The following is an 18,005-nucleotide window of genomic DNA, read 5'->3' as shown; positions in this document are numbered from 1 at the left end:
GGCCCAGGTCAGCCAAAATGGAGACGACTGCTCCTCTTTCAAGGGGAGTTGCCCAGGTGGTCCACCACAATAATCCTCCAGCCTCAGTCTCCTTAGTGCTGGGATTAGGGATGCATGCCACCAAACCCAGTTTCTTTACACTTTTCTAATTTAATCCTTGCAATCATTTTGTTAAGCTGGAATTTTCATTCTATGGGTGAGAGAGAGAGAGAGAGAGAGAGAGAGAGAGAGAGAGAGAGAATAAGGAAAGTCCGAGAGTACAATCTAGTAGATTCAGAAGGTCTGGGTACTGACCTTCAGAGATTTAAACCACTCCATGTTTTCATCTTGGATAGGCCTGGGTAGATTTTTGTAAAGAGAAAAATGTCTGCTACCTCAAAATAAGATGCTCTATCAACATCCATCTTTGTGAGACCCAGTAGTTTAGTGGTGCTCGGGATGATGCTTAAGGCCTTCACATTAAGCCACATTGCAGCCCAACTAAAAATTAAAAAAAAAAAAAAATTACAGACAAGGTCTCATTGAATCACTAAGTTGTCCCAGCTGGACTTGAACTTGCATTCTTCTTGCCTCAGCCTCCTCGACTGCCAGGAGTAAAGCATGTACCACCACATCTGGCAGAAGCATTTTAAAATCTCCAGGTTTTTTTTTTGGTGGAACTGGGGATTGAACTCAGGCCCTCGCACTTGCCAGGGAGGCACTTATTCTACTGAGCCATCTCCCCAGCCCCAAAACCTCCAATTTTTATCCAGGTATGAAGGGAGGCTGAGGCAGGAGGATTTAAAAAGTCATGTGCTCATTGTAAAATCTTTCAACACTGCAGACTTACGTGACACGAAGTGAGCCTGTCCTGGGATTAGGAGCCCACCCTGCCCCATGGGAGGGAAGGACACAGTTTTCCTTTTGTCCTGTGCGCAGAACAACATGCTATGCTACATTTTTTTAGATGATGTTAGTGTGAAGTAGCAGTCGCCTGAATTTTGTTCTGGATCTTGACTTTTTTCTATGCATAATTAAGTGTATTTAAGATGATTTAAAATAAATTATGAGTCATACCTCTGCCTTTCTGTACAAGTGAAATGAAATGTGATGTGTCAAAATTGAGTTAAATCCATAATCTCTCTGGATGTGCTTTTGACTTGCACACAGCGCAAAGCAGGCAGGCGAGCGGGAGGTGGCTCACACACTGTATTGACATTCAACAACGAGAAGGTCAGAGCAGGGATTTGATGTCAATATGTTCATCCCAAACCGCAATAAAGCTGTCCCAGCAACTGCAGTCCCAGCTGCCAACTCCCCTACTTGGGGGTGACAATGTGTTGTTCAGACCCTCCACTCTTCCGCTATGAAAATACTGTGCTTTAACGAGACTTTCGTTGTTTTTCGGTATCAACAGAATCGTAGATTTCAGGTTTCAGAGGCAAAATTTCCACGACAGATAAGGCTTCCTTTGACAAAAAGATGACAGCTGAGGTTTCTGCCACGTGAAAATCACTGAATAATTGCACAGCAGGCTGTCATCCTTCCAAGTGTCATAAAGTGAATTTGGTTCTCCGGTTTGCTTTCCAGTGTTGTATGGGAGATGCTTTTCTGAGGGGTGTCGCTAGGGGTTGTAACAGTTGGCAAAATGTGTACCTCTAGTTCCTTTTGGTGCTGGGGGGTAGGCACACTCCCCACAGCTGAGAGGGCAGTGTGCAGCTGTGACAGTGCGCTGGGTACATTCCATTTAGGTAAAAACCATACGCACACGTCTTTCCCCGGGTTAAGAAGGTTCTTCAGTTTGCAGATTACACTGCAAACAAAGTGAGGCAGAGCAGAGCTTCTTGGGGGCCCCTCTCTCCTGGAGCTTGCTTCTTCATGGGCAATACCTCTGAAACAAGTGCTTGTAGCTATATGCCTGCCCGACAGGTGACCCCAAAGCCAGGTGACAGAAGAGGCCTCCTGAAGACTGGGAGGGGTGGAGAGGGTCAGAAAGAGGGCCCTTAACCAGCTCACCACCTAAGGCTTGCATCTTTTAACTCTGCCAGACCCAATTTTTAAAAAGCGAATTCTGGGAGAATTAAGAGAATTTAGAAAAAATCAGGAATTGTTTCAATGGCAGTTCCTATATATATTCAGTATAACCCGATTTACATTTTCTCTTGGCTTCCCACCCCTTCATTCCCCACGCGCTCACAGAGCAGCCTTCCTGAGGCCATTTGCACTGGGGCTTCGTGACCTGCTCTGTGTCCGGGGCTCAGCCTGGCCGGCTCTGCCCTTGCTGCTCACACGCCAGGCCTCTCCACATTTTGGCTGTGGCCATGTCTCCTCAGCACAGGATCTGGGCAACAACCCGAAGGGCTCACAATAAAGCAGAAAAAGCCCGTCTCTGATGCCGGGTGGGATGTGCAAAGACGGATGGGAATAGGGTGCCTCGGCGCTGTCAGCGTGCTGCATTTTATTTGGGAAATGAGACAAAATCTTCCCCTGATCAGCCACTCCATGTGACATCCCAGCCCACACTCTGCTACTGACATTTTATCTCCCACTGAACAGCCCGGCTGTTGTAACATTCTCAGGATTCTTAATTTATGTCTTGCAGGATCTAAAATCAGATGGCAGGGACTTTAAGAAAACAACCAATGTTGACAGACACCTTTGTATTTCAGGAACCTGCTACACCTTAGTGCTACTAAAAGTTGGGGAACACTTTCTCCTTCATGTTCCAAAATGTGTGCAGAAGACAGGGCGATGGAGATTCGAGTCTGATTTAAGTCATTTAATTTCCCTTTTCCTCTGTACTCTCAAAACTTGACTCTCCAGTCATTGTTTGCTAGCAAGCTTGTTCTTCTTAATATGAGGGATTGCAGTATTTCATTAATTTAGAGTAGCCAAGATGTATGGTAGCCCATTTTGTTTTCCAGAACTAGGGACTGAACCCAGAGCTTTGCTCAGGCAAGGTGAGCATTCTCCGCTGAGCTACGTCAACAGCCTTTTTTCTTTCTTTTAATCTTTTTTAATTTTTATTTTCAGGCAGTCTCACTAAGTTGTCCAGGTTGGCTTTAAATTTGTGATTCTTCTGACTCAGCCTCTTGAGTAGCTGGGATCACAGGCATCTTCCACTATGTCTGACTTTAAGATTCTTCTTCTTCTCCTTCTCCTTCTCCTTCTTCTTTTTTTTTTTTGGCGGAACCAGGGATTGAACTCAAATCCTTGTGCTTGCCAGGGAAGCACTTATTCCACTGAGTCATCTCCCCAGCCCCCTAAGATTCTTATAGGGCCAGGGAGATAGCTCGGTAGAATAGCACTTGCCTGGCAAGTGCAAGGTCCTGAGTTCAATCCCTGGTACCAAAAAAAAAAAAAAAAAACATTCTTATATATACACATAAACCATGGAAAAGTGACCAAAGATAAGATCAGCAAACTTTATTTTTATTTATTTATTTATTTATTTATTTTTGTGGTACCAGAGATCCACAAAAAGCACTTATTCCACTGAGCTATCTCCCTAGCCCCAAAATTTATAATTTTTTGACTTGTTTATTCTTAGACTGCTAGTGAGGGTAGATATGATGAAATGATTACTACTTTATAAAAGGGGTGAAGAAGGTTCTGAAAATGGAAAGGACTACTCAAATCATTCAGCTGTAGCAAAATTAAAACTCAAACCCAAATCACTTTGGGCTGGGGGAGAACTCGAGATTAGACCCAGAGATTTTGCATGGAGCTACATGCCCAGCCCTTTTTATTTTATTTTCTGCAAAGTCTATTTCAAAATCTGAAGGAGAAATGGGCTCTGCAGGGTGAGTTTAGGCCTGGACCAAGTAAAAGAGGAAAAGGCAAGGTAAAGCACACTCTGAGCCAGGCGTGGTGGTGCATGCCCATAATCCCAGCACTTGGCTGGCTGAGGCAGGAGGATCCTTTAGAGTTCAAGACCAGCCTGGGCTACAAAGTGAGCTCAAGGCCAGTCTGAAGTGCATAGCAAATCCCTGTCTCAGAAAGACAAGGAAAACAAACAAACAAAATATGCAAAAGCACACTCTGGAGGAAGTGGGGTGGGCTACTGTGAGCAAAGCCTTGATAGCCTTCAGGGTTTTGCTAAGGCTTCAATCACCTAGGCTGCAGTTGAAATTGTAATCCTCCTGCCTCAGCCTCCTGGAGTGTGGGATTATAGGCTTGTTCCACCATGCCCGGGTACAGGTTTTTTAGAAAAAAAATTAATTTTTTATTTTTTAATAGCACGGCTTTGTAAAAGCAGCAAATTTGCATTGGTTTAGCACATGAATCTCGAAATCTCTGCTCTCCAGCAGACTAAGGAAATGAATACTTGAGGATTTGGGGTCAGCAGGGCCTAAGCCAGGATGCTAGTGTACACCTCTGGAGTCTCAGCCTCGATCCTCCTCAGGGTGGATTTGTATCTGTTTATCTGTAAATCGGTGCTTGAGTCTGAGGACTAACCGCTGACCAGGGCAAGTTGCTTCATTTCTCGGGGCTTCCAGCACCTACCTGCTGTAGAGATTAAGTAAGTATATGGAGAATTCTGGATCAAGGCTAGTGTCGTCTATCGGTTTGCCACATGCTTTCATAGATGTAGTATAACGCAACACTAACGTGCTTGTGTAAAGCCCTAGGTGGATGATAAAGCTAAGAAAAGCCCCGCTCCATCCCACATGGGCAGAAACTAGTTTACTCCTTTAATACAGTGCCTTACAGACAGTGGAGGCTTAAAAACACCTCTTCTTTGAACTGAATACTATCAGAACTGAAGACAGTACCAGATCCTTCCGGCCTCGGGGCCAAACTTCACAAGTCACCACTCGTCCCACTGGTTTATCTCAAAAAGTAGAGATCTGGAAAATGATTTGTAAACAATTCCCATAAAACTCAGGTGAGACTAAAAACCAATTCTGAGAAACTACAAATTTTACATCCTGGGTGTCTGAAGCCTGGTCCAATGCACACGTCTTCTGCACAAAGCTCACGAAGCTGTAGCTATTTCCGTGTTATCGAGTAGAAACCCTTAACAGCCCCTCGGTAGGCGCTTCCAATTTTACCCGCTCCGACTTGTAGGTTGCCAGGGGAGACCTGGCCGACGCGTCCAGCCTCACTAGGTGATAGATCGAGGGAAAAAAGGTAAAACTAGGTTAAACTCGGGCGACCAGGCGCGGAGCCCCAGCCGCATCCTGACCACGCCCCATCCCGACCACGCCCCATCCCACTGGCCCCGCCCCATCCTACTCTGACCCCGCCCAGAGGCTGTCCCACCTGACCAAGAGGTGCGGCTGCCGCCAGACTGTCAGTGAGGCGCTTGCGCATTTCTTAAGGCATCTTGGTACTGCCGGAACCTAAATGGGGCAGGAGAGGGTCACTTGTATTGTCTAAGAATCGAGATTTCACAATTCTACGTGCTGTGTTAGAGCAGTTTTGTCTTTATCGGTCGTGACCTCAAGAATTCTCTTTCCTTAATACGGCCTAAGGGCCCACGTTTTAAGTCAGGCGCTCTCCGGGCAGCCGGTCCCGTGGTGCGGGGGCCTCGCGCTGCGCCTTGGGCCGGCGAAAGGGGAGGTGGGGTCCTTTCCTAGGTCGGTCGCGCGGGCAGCGGTTGTGGGCAGCGGAATCCAGCGACCATGTATTACAAGTTTAGTGGCTTCACGCAGAAGTTGGCTGGAGCATGGGCCTCGGAGGCCTATAACCCGCAGGTACAGATCGCGCGGCGCCGGCCTGAACAGGACAGGCGGCCCGAGCGTCCGAGCCAGGCTGTGTCAGTGTCATTCCAGACGGGCCTCTGCCTGTACAGGGATTTGGTGCGCTCGCACCTCCTGGTACCTTTACACACAGGCCTGCCGCGGTCATCTCGGCTTCTCTTCGTGTAGTTGTGTCCTAGGCGAGGTTGGCCCAGCACAGAAATTGGTGTCGCTGTGCAAGGGTCAAGGTGACCCCGGGACTTTTGCGTAAGATGGATGACTCGTGGCGTTCGTCGGGCCCAAAATATGATTCACCTGAGCTTGAGACGCGGCGCTGACCGTTCAAATCTGGCTTGGTCTTCCTGACATGCCGGTATGATCCCCAGCCATGGCCCCCAAGCCGCCCTCATCTGATTACGAGGTAGAGAATGCCTGCGCCTGGAAGTCATGGCGCAGGACGGGCAGTGTGGTCTGATCTGAATTTGGGAAATATGGGTTCCTTGACATTGCTGGCCGGAGCATAGGAAGTGACATGCAACGAGGTTACACTTCCTCGGCTGTAGGTGGTTAACAATACTGTTATTTGGGTGGGCGTAACTGAAATCTACCAGTTGGCATTCAGTCTTCATCTTGAGTGAGTGGTGTAAACGTGAGATTTCCTTTAGAGCGCCATTTATTTTGGGGCTCAAATACTGACTTTAAAATTTTGTGTGTGTGTGTGTGTGTGTGGCCAACTCAGCCCACCAGGGGCGGGGCTGGCTGGCATGTGGTGCTGGGGGATTGAACCGTGGTTCCTGTGCTTTGCTAAGCTTGTTCTAAGTAGGTGCTTTAGACCACTGAGCCATCTCACCAGCCCCCAATATTGACTTTTGCTGTTTTAATTATGCGACCATGACCAAGTTCCTTTTTTTTTTTTTTTGTGAGTACAATTTCAGACGGGAGTTGTGGACTAAGAATTGGTGTATTGAAATAAAGCTTAAACTCAGCAGGGGTTACCTTAAGATGCGTTTGGTTATAGATAGAACTTTCAGACTTTTAGCGCCTCTTGTATTGTGTTTTACTTGAGAATTTGAATTTAACAGATTTAAATTAGCCCGGCAGTGTAGCACAAGCCTGTAATCCCAGAATCCTTTGAGGTGGATGGAAGAAAGATTCAAAAGTCAAGCCCAGCCTGGGCAATTTAGTGAGGCTGTGTTCCAAAGTAAAATTATGAAAATAAGGGGGCCTGGAATTGAGTGTAATGCAAGGGACTTCGGTATTGGGGAAGAAAAAGGTAAACTGTTAAACCATTTTTATAGGCTTTATATGAATTGTGATTTCAGGATGATTGTTACAGCTCTCCATCCCAACTGAGTGTTCTGATTTTGGTAGTTAGGTGTATTTAAACTTTGCCTTTTTTGGAAATTTTAGGACATCATAAAATGAAGATGTTGGTAAGTTTTAGTATTATGCAAAGTGAATGACCAAACGTACAGTCAGTAACCTAATAGGGAAAAGCTGGTATTGTAACAGTACAGAGTTGTAATCAAGTTATTGGCAAGTAGTTACTGGGAGAATATTTGCCAGTGATTAAAAACCATTTTCCTGACCTTTCTGTGTCTTGTGTAGAAATAGACCAAGGGGGCTGGCCAAATAGCTCAGTGGATTAAAGCGCCTGCAAGCAGGGGCAGGGGCAGGGGTGAGGTAGGGGTGAGATAGGGGGAAGGTGGTTTTGACTCCCGGGCCTGCTGTGCCGCCCCACCCCCTGGGCACGCTGAGATGGCAATTAAGTCGGTGTGGTGGTGCACACCTGTAATCCCAGCTCTTGGGAGGCTGTAAACAGGTGGATCACTACTACTACGATCTAGTAGTGACACCCAGAACACCCTGTACACCCTTCCCTAAAACACACACACACAAAAAAAATGGAGGCCAATGAATATAATAATGATGCTTTATATCATTAATCATTAGGGAACCACAAATGAAAACCAGAATGAGGTACCACTTCCCATCTGCAAAAATGTCTTTAATTAGTATGGTAACCAGACCATAGCAAATAGGATTGTTGAGGCTGTGGAAGAATTAGAATCCTTTTATTTTGCTGGTGAGAATGTAAAATGATACAGCCACTCTGGAACAGTTGGGTAGTTTTCTTAAAATAAGAAACACAGTTTTCTTATATGACCCAGCAGATCTTGTCCTAGTTACAATGACAGGATGACATTCTCGGTGCAGGGAACTAAGAGTGAAGGGGAAAGTGGGCTAGAAGAGAACATTGAGGTGATGATCTTCTTTGTGGGTGGTGCAGGTGGATTGCTAAGGGTCTGTGATAATAGGACTTAGTTTTCTGAGAAATGGATAGGAATTTAGTAACTGTGCATATATTTGTGATGGAGTTTGTCGTCTTATTGGTGAGATTGGGAATGAAGAAGGGACTGCCTATTGACAGGCGAAAGGAAGGGTGGCACCTTCCACAGAGACAGCTACTGAGGGTGCTTGTGAGTGGTTTGGATATGCTAAGATTCTAAAAGTCTGAAAGTCCTATCTATAACCAAATGCATCTTAAGGTAACCCCTGCTCTGAGTGCAAGGTTTATTTCAGTACACAAGTTTTTAGTCCAAAGCTCCCGTTTGAAATTATGCAGTGTATCAGGTGTGTAGAGTTGTTGATTTCCATCTTGCAGTTGGAAATGAATTAATCATTGTGGATTGAAACTAGTTTCTAGTTATAAGGCAGAGTGAAATTGTTCATAGGTTTTATTTATTTATTTATGTGGGGAGGCAGCTCAGCCCACCAGGGGGTGGGGCTGGCTGGCAGGTGGTGCTGGGGATTGAACCGCAGTCCCTGTGCTTTGTTAAGCTTGTTCTAAGTAGGTGCTTTAGACCACTGAGCCATCTCACCAGCCCTGTTCATAGGTTTCTGAAAGTAAACCATTTTGCTGGGCATGTTGGTGCATGCCTGTAATTTTAGCCGGGAGACTAGTTAGGGGAGTTGTAGAAATCAGAGGTTTGGCCTAGAGTGTAGATGAGAGAGAAGGGGTTAGATTCTGAGCATATTTTGAAGGTAGAGCCTAAAGGGTTTGCAGTATGAGAATAACAGCTGTCAGTAGTTGCAGGATTTTTCAGCTTGAGTACCTGGAAGGATGGCATCACTGTTGACTGAAACGATGAGGGCCATTTAAACCCACAGTTGTAGGATGGGGCAGTGCAGCCCTGAGGTGGGCATAGGGGTTTAGCTTGGGGCCCTTCCTCTCAATACCTGAGCTCCCTGTCCAGGAACTCTTGAGAAGCCTCAAATTGGTGAGCTCATTGCGCTGAAATCCTGGGTATGCTGACAGCTTTTAAGTTGTTGGGTGGTTTCTCATGGGTCGGTGGGGTACCTCCCACCATCCTTGCTTTTGGGGCCGGGGAGATGGCTCAGTGGAATAAGCACTTGCCTGGCAAGTGCAAGGGCCTGAGTTCAATCCTCGGTTCCCCCCCAAAAAAGACCCAAAAACTATCTTTGCTTTTATCTGGAGCCAGCACAGCTGAATCATTGATGTTATGGCTAATAAGAATATCTCAGTCTCATCTTCCTTCGGAAACCTCTGAGCTGTTTTATAATAATCTCCAACGTGGACTGATAACACTTAAAGGGCCATTGTGAAAAGTTAATTTACTGTCATTTGTGAAGATTAGGGATGTGAAAAAATGATTATTATAAATTAAAGCAGAATACAGAATTTTATATGACTATAAAGTCATTAAGCAAATGGAAAGGATGGGGTGAGTTTACAATTCAGAATAATTGATGGGATAAGATCATAGGCTATTTAAAATTTTTTTTTGATAATCATTTATTTATTTGGTACAGATTCTTGCTACACAGCTCAGACTCATAGTGATCCTTCAGTCTCTGCCTCCCCATTGCTGGGATTACAGGCATGTGCCACCATGCCTAGTTTTGGTGGTGGGCATGGTATGCACACCCTGGGTTCTGGGGGTCATGGGGATCGAACCTGCGTCCTTGTGCTTGCCAGGCAGGTTTTTAGACTGCTGATCTATCTTCCCATCCCACTTGTTTATTTTATTTTGTGGCAGGCTCAGTTCACCCTGTGGCGGGGTTGGCTGGCGCATGTGGTGCTGGGAATTGAACCACGGTCCCTGTGCTTGCCTGAGCTTGCCTAAGCAGGCGCTTTAGACCTCCAAACTATTTTGCTGGCCCCATTTGTTTATTTTTTCTTATGTATTTAGTACAGGGTCTACAGGGTCTCACTGCACAGATTGGACTCATAGTGATTCTCCAGTTTTCAGCCTCCCAAATGCTGGGATTATAGGCATAAGATATTCTACCCAGTCTCAATCGCTGTCTCAGGGCGCCCTGGGGGCAGGGCCCGCATGCACACCGGGGATTGAACCCCAGTCTCTGCGTCTGCCTAAGCAGGTGCTTTAATCTGCTGGCCCTCCATTTGTTTATTTTTCGTGACGTCTTGCTATGCAGTTCAGGCTGGCCTTGCTCTCACTTTGTAGCCCAGGCTGGCCTGGAACTTGCAATGATGTTCCTGTCTCAGTCTCCTGTGTGCTGGAATCACAAGCTTGTACCACCATACACAGCCTGATCATAGGTGATTTAAAAGTTGTGATTTTTTTTTTTTTTTTTTTTTTTTTTTGTGGCACCAGGGATTGAACTCAGACCCTTGCGCTTGCCAGGGAAGCGCTTATTTTGCTGAGCTATTTCCTGGTCCCTGATTTAAAAGTTCTGTATCTGGGCTGGGGAGATGGTTCAGTGGAATAAGCGCTTCCCTGGCAAGCGCAAGGGCCTGAGTTCAATCCCCGGTTCCACAAAAAAAAAAAGTTCTGTGATGTCATAATGGAAATATGGAATTATTTAAAACTGTCAGGATGGTTGATACTCCTGTTTTCAATGATGCTGTTCAAAAACTTTGCTGCATTTTGAATCATTGGGTAGGTAAACAAAATTAGATGTAAAAATCTCTTCTAAAAATGTTCTCACATGAGTCCTGTCAAACCGTGAATTTAGGGACCGGGGAGATGGCCTGAGTTCAATCCCTGGTTCTGCCCAAAAAACCAAACCAAAACAAAAAACAAAACGTGAATTTACTTTCAAACTATTTTTGGAGATGCTTGGTAGAAAATGCTGTATAATTTTTGCATTTGGGGTGTTTATTAGGAGACAGTGCAGTGAGCTCAGAGTGATTTGGAGGAGGAGCTATCACTCCAGTGCAAGTAGGGCTCCTTCCTAGCCTTGCTGTTGCAGGAGCTGGGCCTGTTTTCCCTCTCTGATTCCTCTTGAGTGTGTTATATATATATATATATATTTTTTTTTTGTATTTCATGTAGGGTCTACAGGGTCTGTAGGGTTTCACTATATAGATTTGACTCATAGTGATTCTCCTGTTTTCAGCCTCCCAAGTGCTGGGGTTGCAAGCACGTGCCAGCACTCCCAGTCTCAATTGCATCTCAGCTCACCCCAGAGGGGGCTGGTGGCAGGCCTGGGATCAAACCCCGGTTGCCTGAAGCACTCTGCCTAAGCAGGCACTTTAATCTGCTGAGCTCTTTGGCCGGCCAAATTGATATATGCATATATCAAATGGATATATGCATAGTAAGAAAATCAGGCTAGTGCCACTTAGATTGTTGGGAAAAAATAGAAGCTAAATTTGTTTCAATACCATTGTTTTTGTTTTGTTGATCTCAATGCTTACCTGGTAGGAACAACATGGATCATTTTTTTTTTACTACAGGGTCTTATTGTGTGGCTCAGGCTGGTCTTGAACTCACTGTGTAGCTCAGGTTGACCTCAAACTCATTGTGATCCTCCTGCTTCACCTTCCGCTGGGTCTGTGAAGTTTGATCCAGTTGGGCCTGGCTTGGGCCTGGCTGCGGTACTCAGCTTCTTCCTGCTGCAGCCCATGGAAGTGAACCTGCTGTGCCCCTCTGGCAAGATGTTCTGCTCCTGGGTTAGCTGGGTGGTTCTGGCCCCTAGCCTCTCTGCCGGGACTTCAGCTGCAGAGTTTCACATCAGGCCTGTATGCTGGGCTTGGGCTGGGTCCGGAGGGATCCAGCAGGCGCAGGGGAGTGCAGAAGCTCTCCCAAACACACTGTGCCTGGGTTTGGGCTGCGTCTCTTCAGCTGGGATTATAAACTTTTTATCTGTAAAATGAAGAGGCCTTTATCTGTAAAATGAAGAGGCCTGCTTTGAACTCTACCTGCCAACTTTAGAATTGTGCTTTTCCTGGTGAGAATGTAATACAGAAGGATAATTTTAGAGGTTTGTAGTGCCTCATTTTAATTGGCAAGTGAGTTTGGAAAACAATCTATGTATGTTATCATAGATTTACTCCTTCAGATAAAAGTCTAGAATTTCCCATAGTTTCTTTTTTTTGTTTGTTTTTGGCAGAATCAGGGATTGAACTCAGGCCCTTGCACTTGCCAGGGAAGCAATTATTCTACTGAGCCATCTTCCCAGCCCCTCCCCATAGTTTCTTAAAAAGAAAAAAAAACAAAACAAAACAAAAATCATTTTAGGGCCGGCCAAATAGCTCAGTGGATTAAAGTGCCTGCAAGCAGGTGCAGGGCCTGGGGGTTCGATCTGGGCCTGCCATGCTGGTCCTGCCCTGGGGTGTGGGGGAGGGGACTGCTGAGATGGAGATTGAGATTGGGCATGGTGGTGTGGGTTAGTAATCCCAGTTATTGGGAGGCTGTAAACAGGCAGATCACTATGAGTCCGATCTAGTAAGACCTTGAACACCCTGTAGACCCTTCCCTAAAATATAAAAGAAAAACAACTTACTAAGGTATAACCTGAATACTATACAGTTCACCCAGTAAAAGTGTAGAACAGCAGTAGTTTAGGTTGGGTGTCATCAAGTAGCCCTGCAGACCTTGCTGCTTGATAGGCTGAGGTGGGAAGATCGCTTGAGCCAGAGAATTTGAGACCAGCCTTGCCAGTGTGGAGAAGCCCCATAGCAGAACACTGAGGCCTTTTGGCGTGATAATAGGCTATAGAGCATTTTTATCACCCTAAAAAGGTGGGTGTGAGGGCCGTCTGACAGATCACCAGGGTTGCATCGGCTGATCTGGCTGGCAAGACGGGTGTCCGCCTCCTCCTCCACCAGTGTTTCCATGAGCGTCCTTCCCAAAGCTGTGTTCTTGGTTGAAGAGGACAACTGCCCCTGATAGAGGATGTATGGGTAGCTGCTAGTTTTTAAGTTTTGTTTTTTGTATTTTGGTTATTGTACTGAAAGGCAAGATTCTTTTCCATTAGATTGAAGTAGTTCTTAAGTTACTTGTATTGCTGCCAAGACAGAATACCCAACACCCCAAGTTAAAGGTTTTTCTTTAGGCTCCCAGTTTGTAGAGGCTTTAGTCCATTATAGCTAATGTAGGGTGGCATGGCAGAGGGGCATCACAGAGCAGGCAGAAGAGCAGTAGACCAGCAGTGAAGCACAGTGGTGGGGAGTGAGTGCAGTAGCCTTTTCTGTCTCATATTCCATCCAGACCACCCCCCTTCAGGGTAAGTAGCACTCACAAGGGGTGGGTTGGGGGGGTGGCACCCTTAATCCCAGCATGCAACATTAATCTCAGCTTCTCATACCCTAGGTCCAGCCACCTCTGAGAAGCCCCACCTGTGACCACCTGAGGTGTTGGTGGGGGGGGGGGCATCTGGGTACAGCCAGAAGAGTTCTTTACTGTGCCTGTGGAAGCTTCTGCAGACTGCTCTGGAGTGAGATGTTCCATGTTAGTACATTGCTCACTCAAGAGGAGCAAAGGGACACCCAGGTCCCTTGTGAAATGTAAAAGTTCTTTTTTTAAATTTTATTTTATTGAGAAGCATATCAGTGAGACAGTTTCAAAACTGATTAATAGGACAGTTTCAATAACTAATACATTGTACATTGTTATCTTCTTAGTGGTTATCCATAGTACAAGAAGCAGGCAGGATAGCCTGTCCAAATACTATTAGTACAAATCTTCTCATTGAATTAAGCGAAAGTAGCTGTATATCTATTGTCTTAGTTACTGTTCTCTCATTGCTGGGACAAATACCCGACACTCAAAATGAAGGAAGGAAAGGTTTATTTAGCTCACAGTTACTGGATGTTTCAGTCCAAACTCAGCTGGCTCCAAGGCAGAGGGCCCTTTCATGGTGGAGGTAAAGAACAAGAGCACAAGGGAGGGGTAGCAGCAGCTCAAGCCCCTAGCTTCTCTTCCCACCTTACATTGTAATGCACATTACGTGCCCCAGGGCAGGTGCAGCATCCACACCCACAGTAATCAATCACAAACTCCAGAAGCCCCCCCAAGACTGCATGAGCCTTTGGGGGGACACCTAGACACAAACCATAACATCTATCCTAACTATTCTGTATATGTAGATACAAAATGGTCCTTCCTTTGTATTGCCTTTTTTTGTTTAGTCCTGTCAGAAGTGGGTATTCCATTGGCATCTGGATACTAAAAGTGCGTGAATTCAGCAAGACAACCCAACACAGTCCAGCAGTCCACAATATGAAATTTAAAAGTTCATTCAGATTATAAATGTTTTAGTGACTTGAAAAGAGGATAGACACAGCAGGTATTTCTGGAAGCTTGAATAGGGTCTTAGTTGTCTCTGCTGTAGTGATGGTTGGTTTGCTGTGGGAAAGCACGTTGGATGTTTTGTCAGAAGTTTGAGGACCAATTAAAGGCTTGTATTGCAGGGTTGAAGAGACCTTTTCTGCCCCTCTATTGTGGTTGAAAGGCTGCCTTCACTCTTCAGGCAGCCTGCTCCATGAAAGGTTTGTTAGGTGCCTGTGCTTTCAACTTCTGCTTTCCTTTCTTTCCCTACAGGGACTAAAGCCTGTGGTTTCCACAGAAGCACCACCCATCATATTTGCCACGCCTACTAAACTGACCTCCAGTTACCCTACATATGATTATGCTGGGAAGAACAAAGTGCCAGAGTTGCAGAAGTTTTTCCAGGTGAGGGGAGACACTTGGAAACAGAGAAGTCTGTGAAATAAATAGACATTAAAAATCCTTCCTGTAACGGAGTCTTACTCTAGTTCGTTACCCAACCTTTTTCTTTAAAAACAGTTCTCAGCTAGGCATGGGCTACTTAGTTCAAAACCAGCCTGAAACATACATAGTGAGACCTTGGCTTAAAAAGTAAAAATAAAACATTCCCCCCCAAAAAAACAAAACAAACAGACCTCTAAACCCTCCTTTTTTTTTTGACACAGGGTTTTGCTGTATAGTTCAGGCTGGCCTTGAGCTCACTTTGTAGCCCAGGCTGACCTTGAACATGCAACAGTTTTGCCTCAGCTTCCCAAGTGCTGGGATTATAGGTGTGGACTATGGTGCCCAGCAAAACCATCTTAATTTTAGTTTGAGCCCAAAATTAAGATTATATGGGTAGACCGGGGAGATGGCTCAGTAGAATAAGTGCTTCTCTGGCAAGCGCAAGGGTCTGAGTTCAATCCCTGGTGCCACAAAAAAAAAAAAAAAAAAAAGATTATATGGGTAGATACAGTAATAGGAAGGGTGGTTAGTGTTTTTGTATTTAAGGGTGCATAGGTTTTCAGTGTCTGCAGTGGAGCTGTTGATCATTGCATGGACAAAGCAGTGGTGTGTAGTGTACTGTGCTATGGGAATTATGTAGTACATCTCTTTGTTTGTGAGCCGTGGAGTGACTTGTAGCAATAATTGGCTTTTTTTTTTTTTTTTTTTTTTTTTGTGGTACTAGGGATTGAACTCAGGACCCTGTACTTGCCGGGGAAGCACTTATTCTGCTGAGCCTTCTCCCCGGCTGCTGTGTTTTTATTTTAAAGAGAAAAAAGTCCCCAAAATTTTCAAAATAAGATAATAAGAGGGTAACAATAGTTAATACAGTGTGTATTGTTATCTTTAAATTAGTTACTCAGAGTATAAGATACTGGTATTGTCTAAACAAAATTAGCACAAGGGTCAGCCAGATAGCTGAGCAGACTAAAGTGCCTGCTTAGGCAGAGTGCAGCGGCTGTTTCGTTACTCAGTGTGAAGGCCCTGTCCCCTGGGGCGTGCTGAGAGGGCAATTGAGACTGGGCATGGTGGCACGTGCCTGTAATCCCAGTACTTGGGTGGCTGAAAACAGGAGCATCACTATGATCTATATAGTGAGACCCTGTAGACTCTGTACTAAATACATAAAAAATAAAAGGTCTCAATATTAACACAAACCTTTCTTTTTCATTAAGAGAAGTTAGTAGTAGAGCTGTCTCAACTAACTTTTGGTATATATATATATATATATATATATATATATATATACACACACACACATTTTTTATATGTTTTTGCTTTTCCCTTTCTCCCTTCCCCCATCCCAGTTTCTTTTCTTTTGACGTTTCTTCTGATTTCACAATATGTTATACATTTTAGACTTTATTTACTGTTTCAGCTTCTCACACTAGGGAGACAGTGCAATGCTTACACATGAGTCTGATTTATTTCACTTATGAGAGTGGTCTGAAGTTCATCTGTTTTCTAAAAAATGTAAAGTCTCCAGTTTATCCTTTCTGACTGAGTACTATTCTGGTTTTTTTTTTTTTTTTGGTGTTTGTTTGTTTGTTTTTGGGGGGGGGGTGGAACCGGGGATTGAACTCAGGTCCTTGCGCTTGTCAGGGAAGCGCTTATTCCACTGAGCCATCTCCCAGGCCCCACTATTCTGTTGTATAAAAAGACCATGTCTTTTTTATCCACTCCTCATTTGATGGACATTTAGGTTGTTTCCAAGATCTAGCTATTGCAGATTGTTCTGCTGTAAACATGGGTACGTATAGTGCTGTGTTACAATATTTTTAATTCTTCTCCAGAGAAGGTTTTTTAAAAAACTTCCCTTTGCTTCTTTCCTGATTGAACAATACATAATAAACACTTTAGAAATGTGGAATCTGTTGCTCCAGACTTTAACTTTGGGTTTAATAAACTTTACATTTTTTAGAAAAATACACCAGTGCCACCAGGGCTGTAGCTCAGCGGCATAAGTGCCTGCCTAGCAAGGGGGAGGTTGTGAGTTTGATCCCTGGTACTGATAGGAGAAAAATATATATATATATACACACTAGTATTTCAGTCAGTGTTCTCAAGGATTAGGGCCTTCTCATGCCCTGTGTTGCTGGATTAGTCGCCAAGACAAGTTGCTTCTTGGTAGCCTGGCACCGTAAGGCCTATCTTCTCAGCATGCCTGTTGCCCCTGCTTTGCAGAAGCCTGACGGCGTGCCTGTGCACCTCAAGCGCGGCCTGCCTGACCGGATGCTCTACCGGACCACCATGGCGCTCACGTTGGGCGGGACCATCTACTGCCTCGTTGCGCTCTACATGGCCGCACAGCCCCGGAACAGATGAGTTGGCCACGTGGGACTCGGTGGCTTTTGGGCACAAACCCTTTGAATTTTTATTTTATTTTCTTCCTTTGGACGATATGCTTAACATTTCTGCAAAAAAGATGACAGTGTTTTGGTTTATGAAATGCACGTGGCCTGTCAGGTGTGAGTGTGTTGAATTAAATGTGGCTGCGCCTGGTGTCCTGGCTCCTGCTCTCCTTGGGGGCTCGCTGGCCACCTGCGCCGAGGGCCTTGGGCTGGGTTGGCTGCTGAGCTTGGTGCACTCAGCCTTTCTGGATCCTGAGGTGACCATAGGCAGAAGTCAAACAAGGCCAGGCAGGAGTGAGCCAGGTGGCAGTCAGTGGGGGAGTGTTCCACCGCCAGTAAATGTGAATAGAAACTGCTTGCAGCCTGCCTGTCCTCATTGGGCAGTTTGTGCTAAGGGTTATGTGCCTACCCCCCAGTCACTAGCGCACCCTGTGTGATTGTCCTGTGTTTACTCCACCATGGGAACAGAGAATACTTAGCATTGCACTTTAGACTGGTGTCCTGTAGATGCAGCTGCGCCACGGTTCTCTTTTATATTTTAAAAATGTTACGGCTTTAACTCATTTATTTCGATGGGATAAATACGTAAGTGAACATTTCAGGTTCAGAGTTCTTTAAATTAAATGACTTCAGAGTAATTGTAGAACACCGGAGATCTCTTAAGCCTGTGTCTGATTCTTTTTTCTTTTAATGTCCCTTTCTCACCTGACCATCTGCTGCCCTGACAACCACTCATCTCCTCGGTCCCTAGGGGTCATCTTCCTGGAGATTTCCTATCCATGTCATGCAGTCTGTGACCTGTGATGGTTTTCTCTATTTCCTGTAGTGCTTTGAGGTTATCTGTGTGTGGGGGTGTTAGTGGCTCTAACCCACATTTCATGCACCTGCTCATCTGTTAGTGGGCAGTTTGTCCGTGGCTGGCACCATGGTGAACAGTGGTTGTCTCAGTTACTCTTATTTAGTTGCTG

At 45.2% G+C, this 18,005-nt stretch overlaps 1 protein-coding gene across 1 annotated transcript; it reads left to right on the top strand.

Moving 5' to 3' along the window:
* Nucleotides 1-5,536: 5,536 nt before the first annotated feature.
* Nucleotides 5,537-17,189, top strand: LOC101573274 (cytochrome c oxidase subunit 7A-related protein, mitochondrial). The gene is made up of 3 exons (XM_004627653.2): nt 5,537-5,678; nt 14,477-14,608; nt 16,871-17,189. Exons 1-3 carry the CDS (start codon nt 5,607-5,609, stop codon nt 17,009-17,011), a joined length of 345 nt encoding a protein of 114 aa, XP_004627710.1. The 5' UTR covers nt 5,537-5,606; the 3' UTR covers nt 17,012-17,189.
* Nucleotides 17,190-18,005: the final 816 nt, after the last annotated feature.

This window comes from Octodon degus, unplaced genomic scaffold (genome assembly GCF_000260255.1).
Source record: "Octodon degus isolate 3935 unplaced genomic scaffold, OctDeg1.0 scaffold00020, whole genome shotgun sequence".
NCBI lineage: Eukaryota > Metazoa > Chordata > Mammalia > Rodentia > Octodontidae > Octodon > Octodon degus.
The sequence above is the reverse complement of the archived record's forward strand: the minus strand, read 5'-3'. Positions and strand labels throughout refer to the sequence as shown.

What these genes read in the sequence shown, in the direction of transcription:
- LOC101573274 (XM_004627653.2), top strand. Translation starts at nt 5,607, where the DNA reads ATGTATTACAAGTTTAGTGGCTTCACGCAGAAGTTGGCTGGAGCATGG. An exon ending in CGGAGGCCTATAACCCGCAG is followed by an intron (nt 5,679 to 14,476) that starts GTACAGATCGCG and finishes CTTTCCCTACAG; the next exon opens with GGACTAAAGCCTGTGGTTTC. An exon ending in AGTTGCAGAAGTTTTTCCAG is followed by an intron (nt 14,609 to 16,870) that starts GTGAGGGGAGAC and finishes CCTGCTTTGCAG; the next exon opens with AAGCCTGACGGCGTGCCTGT.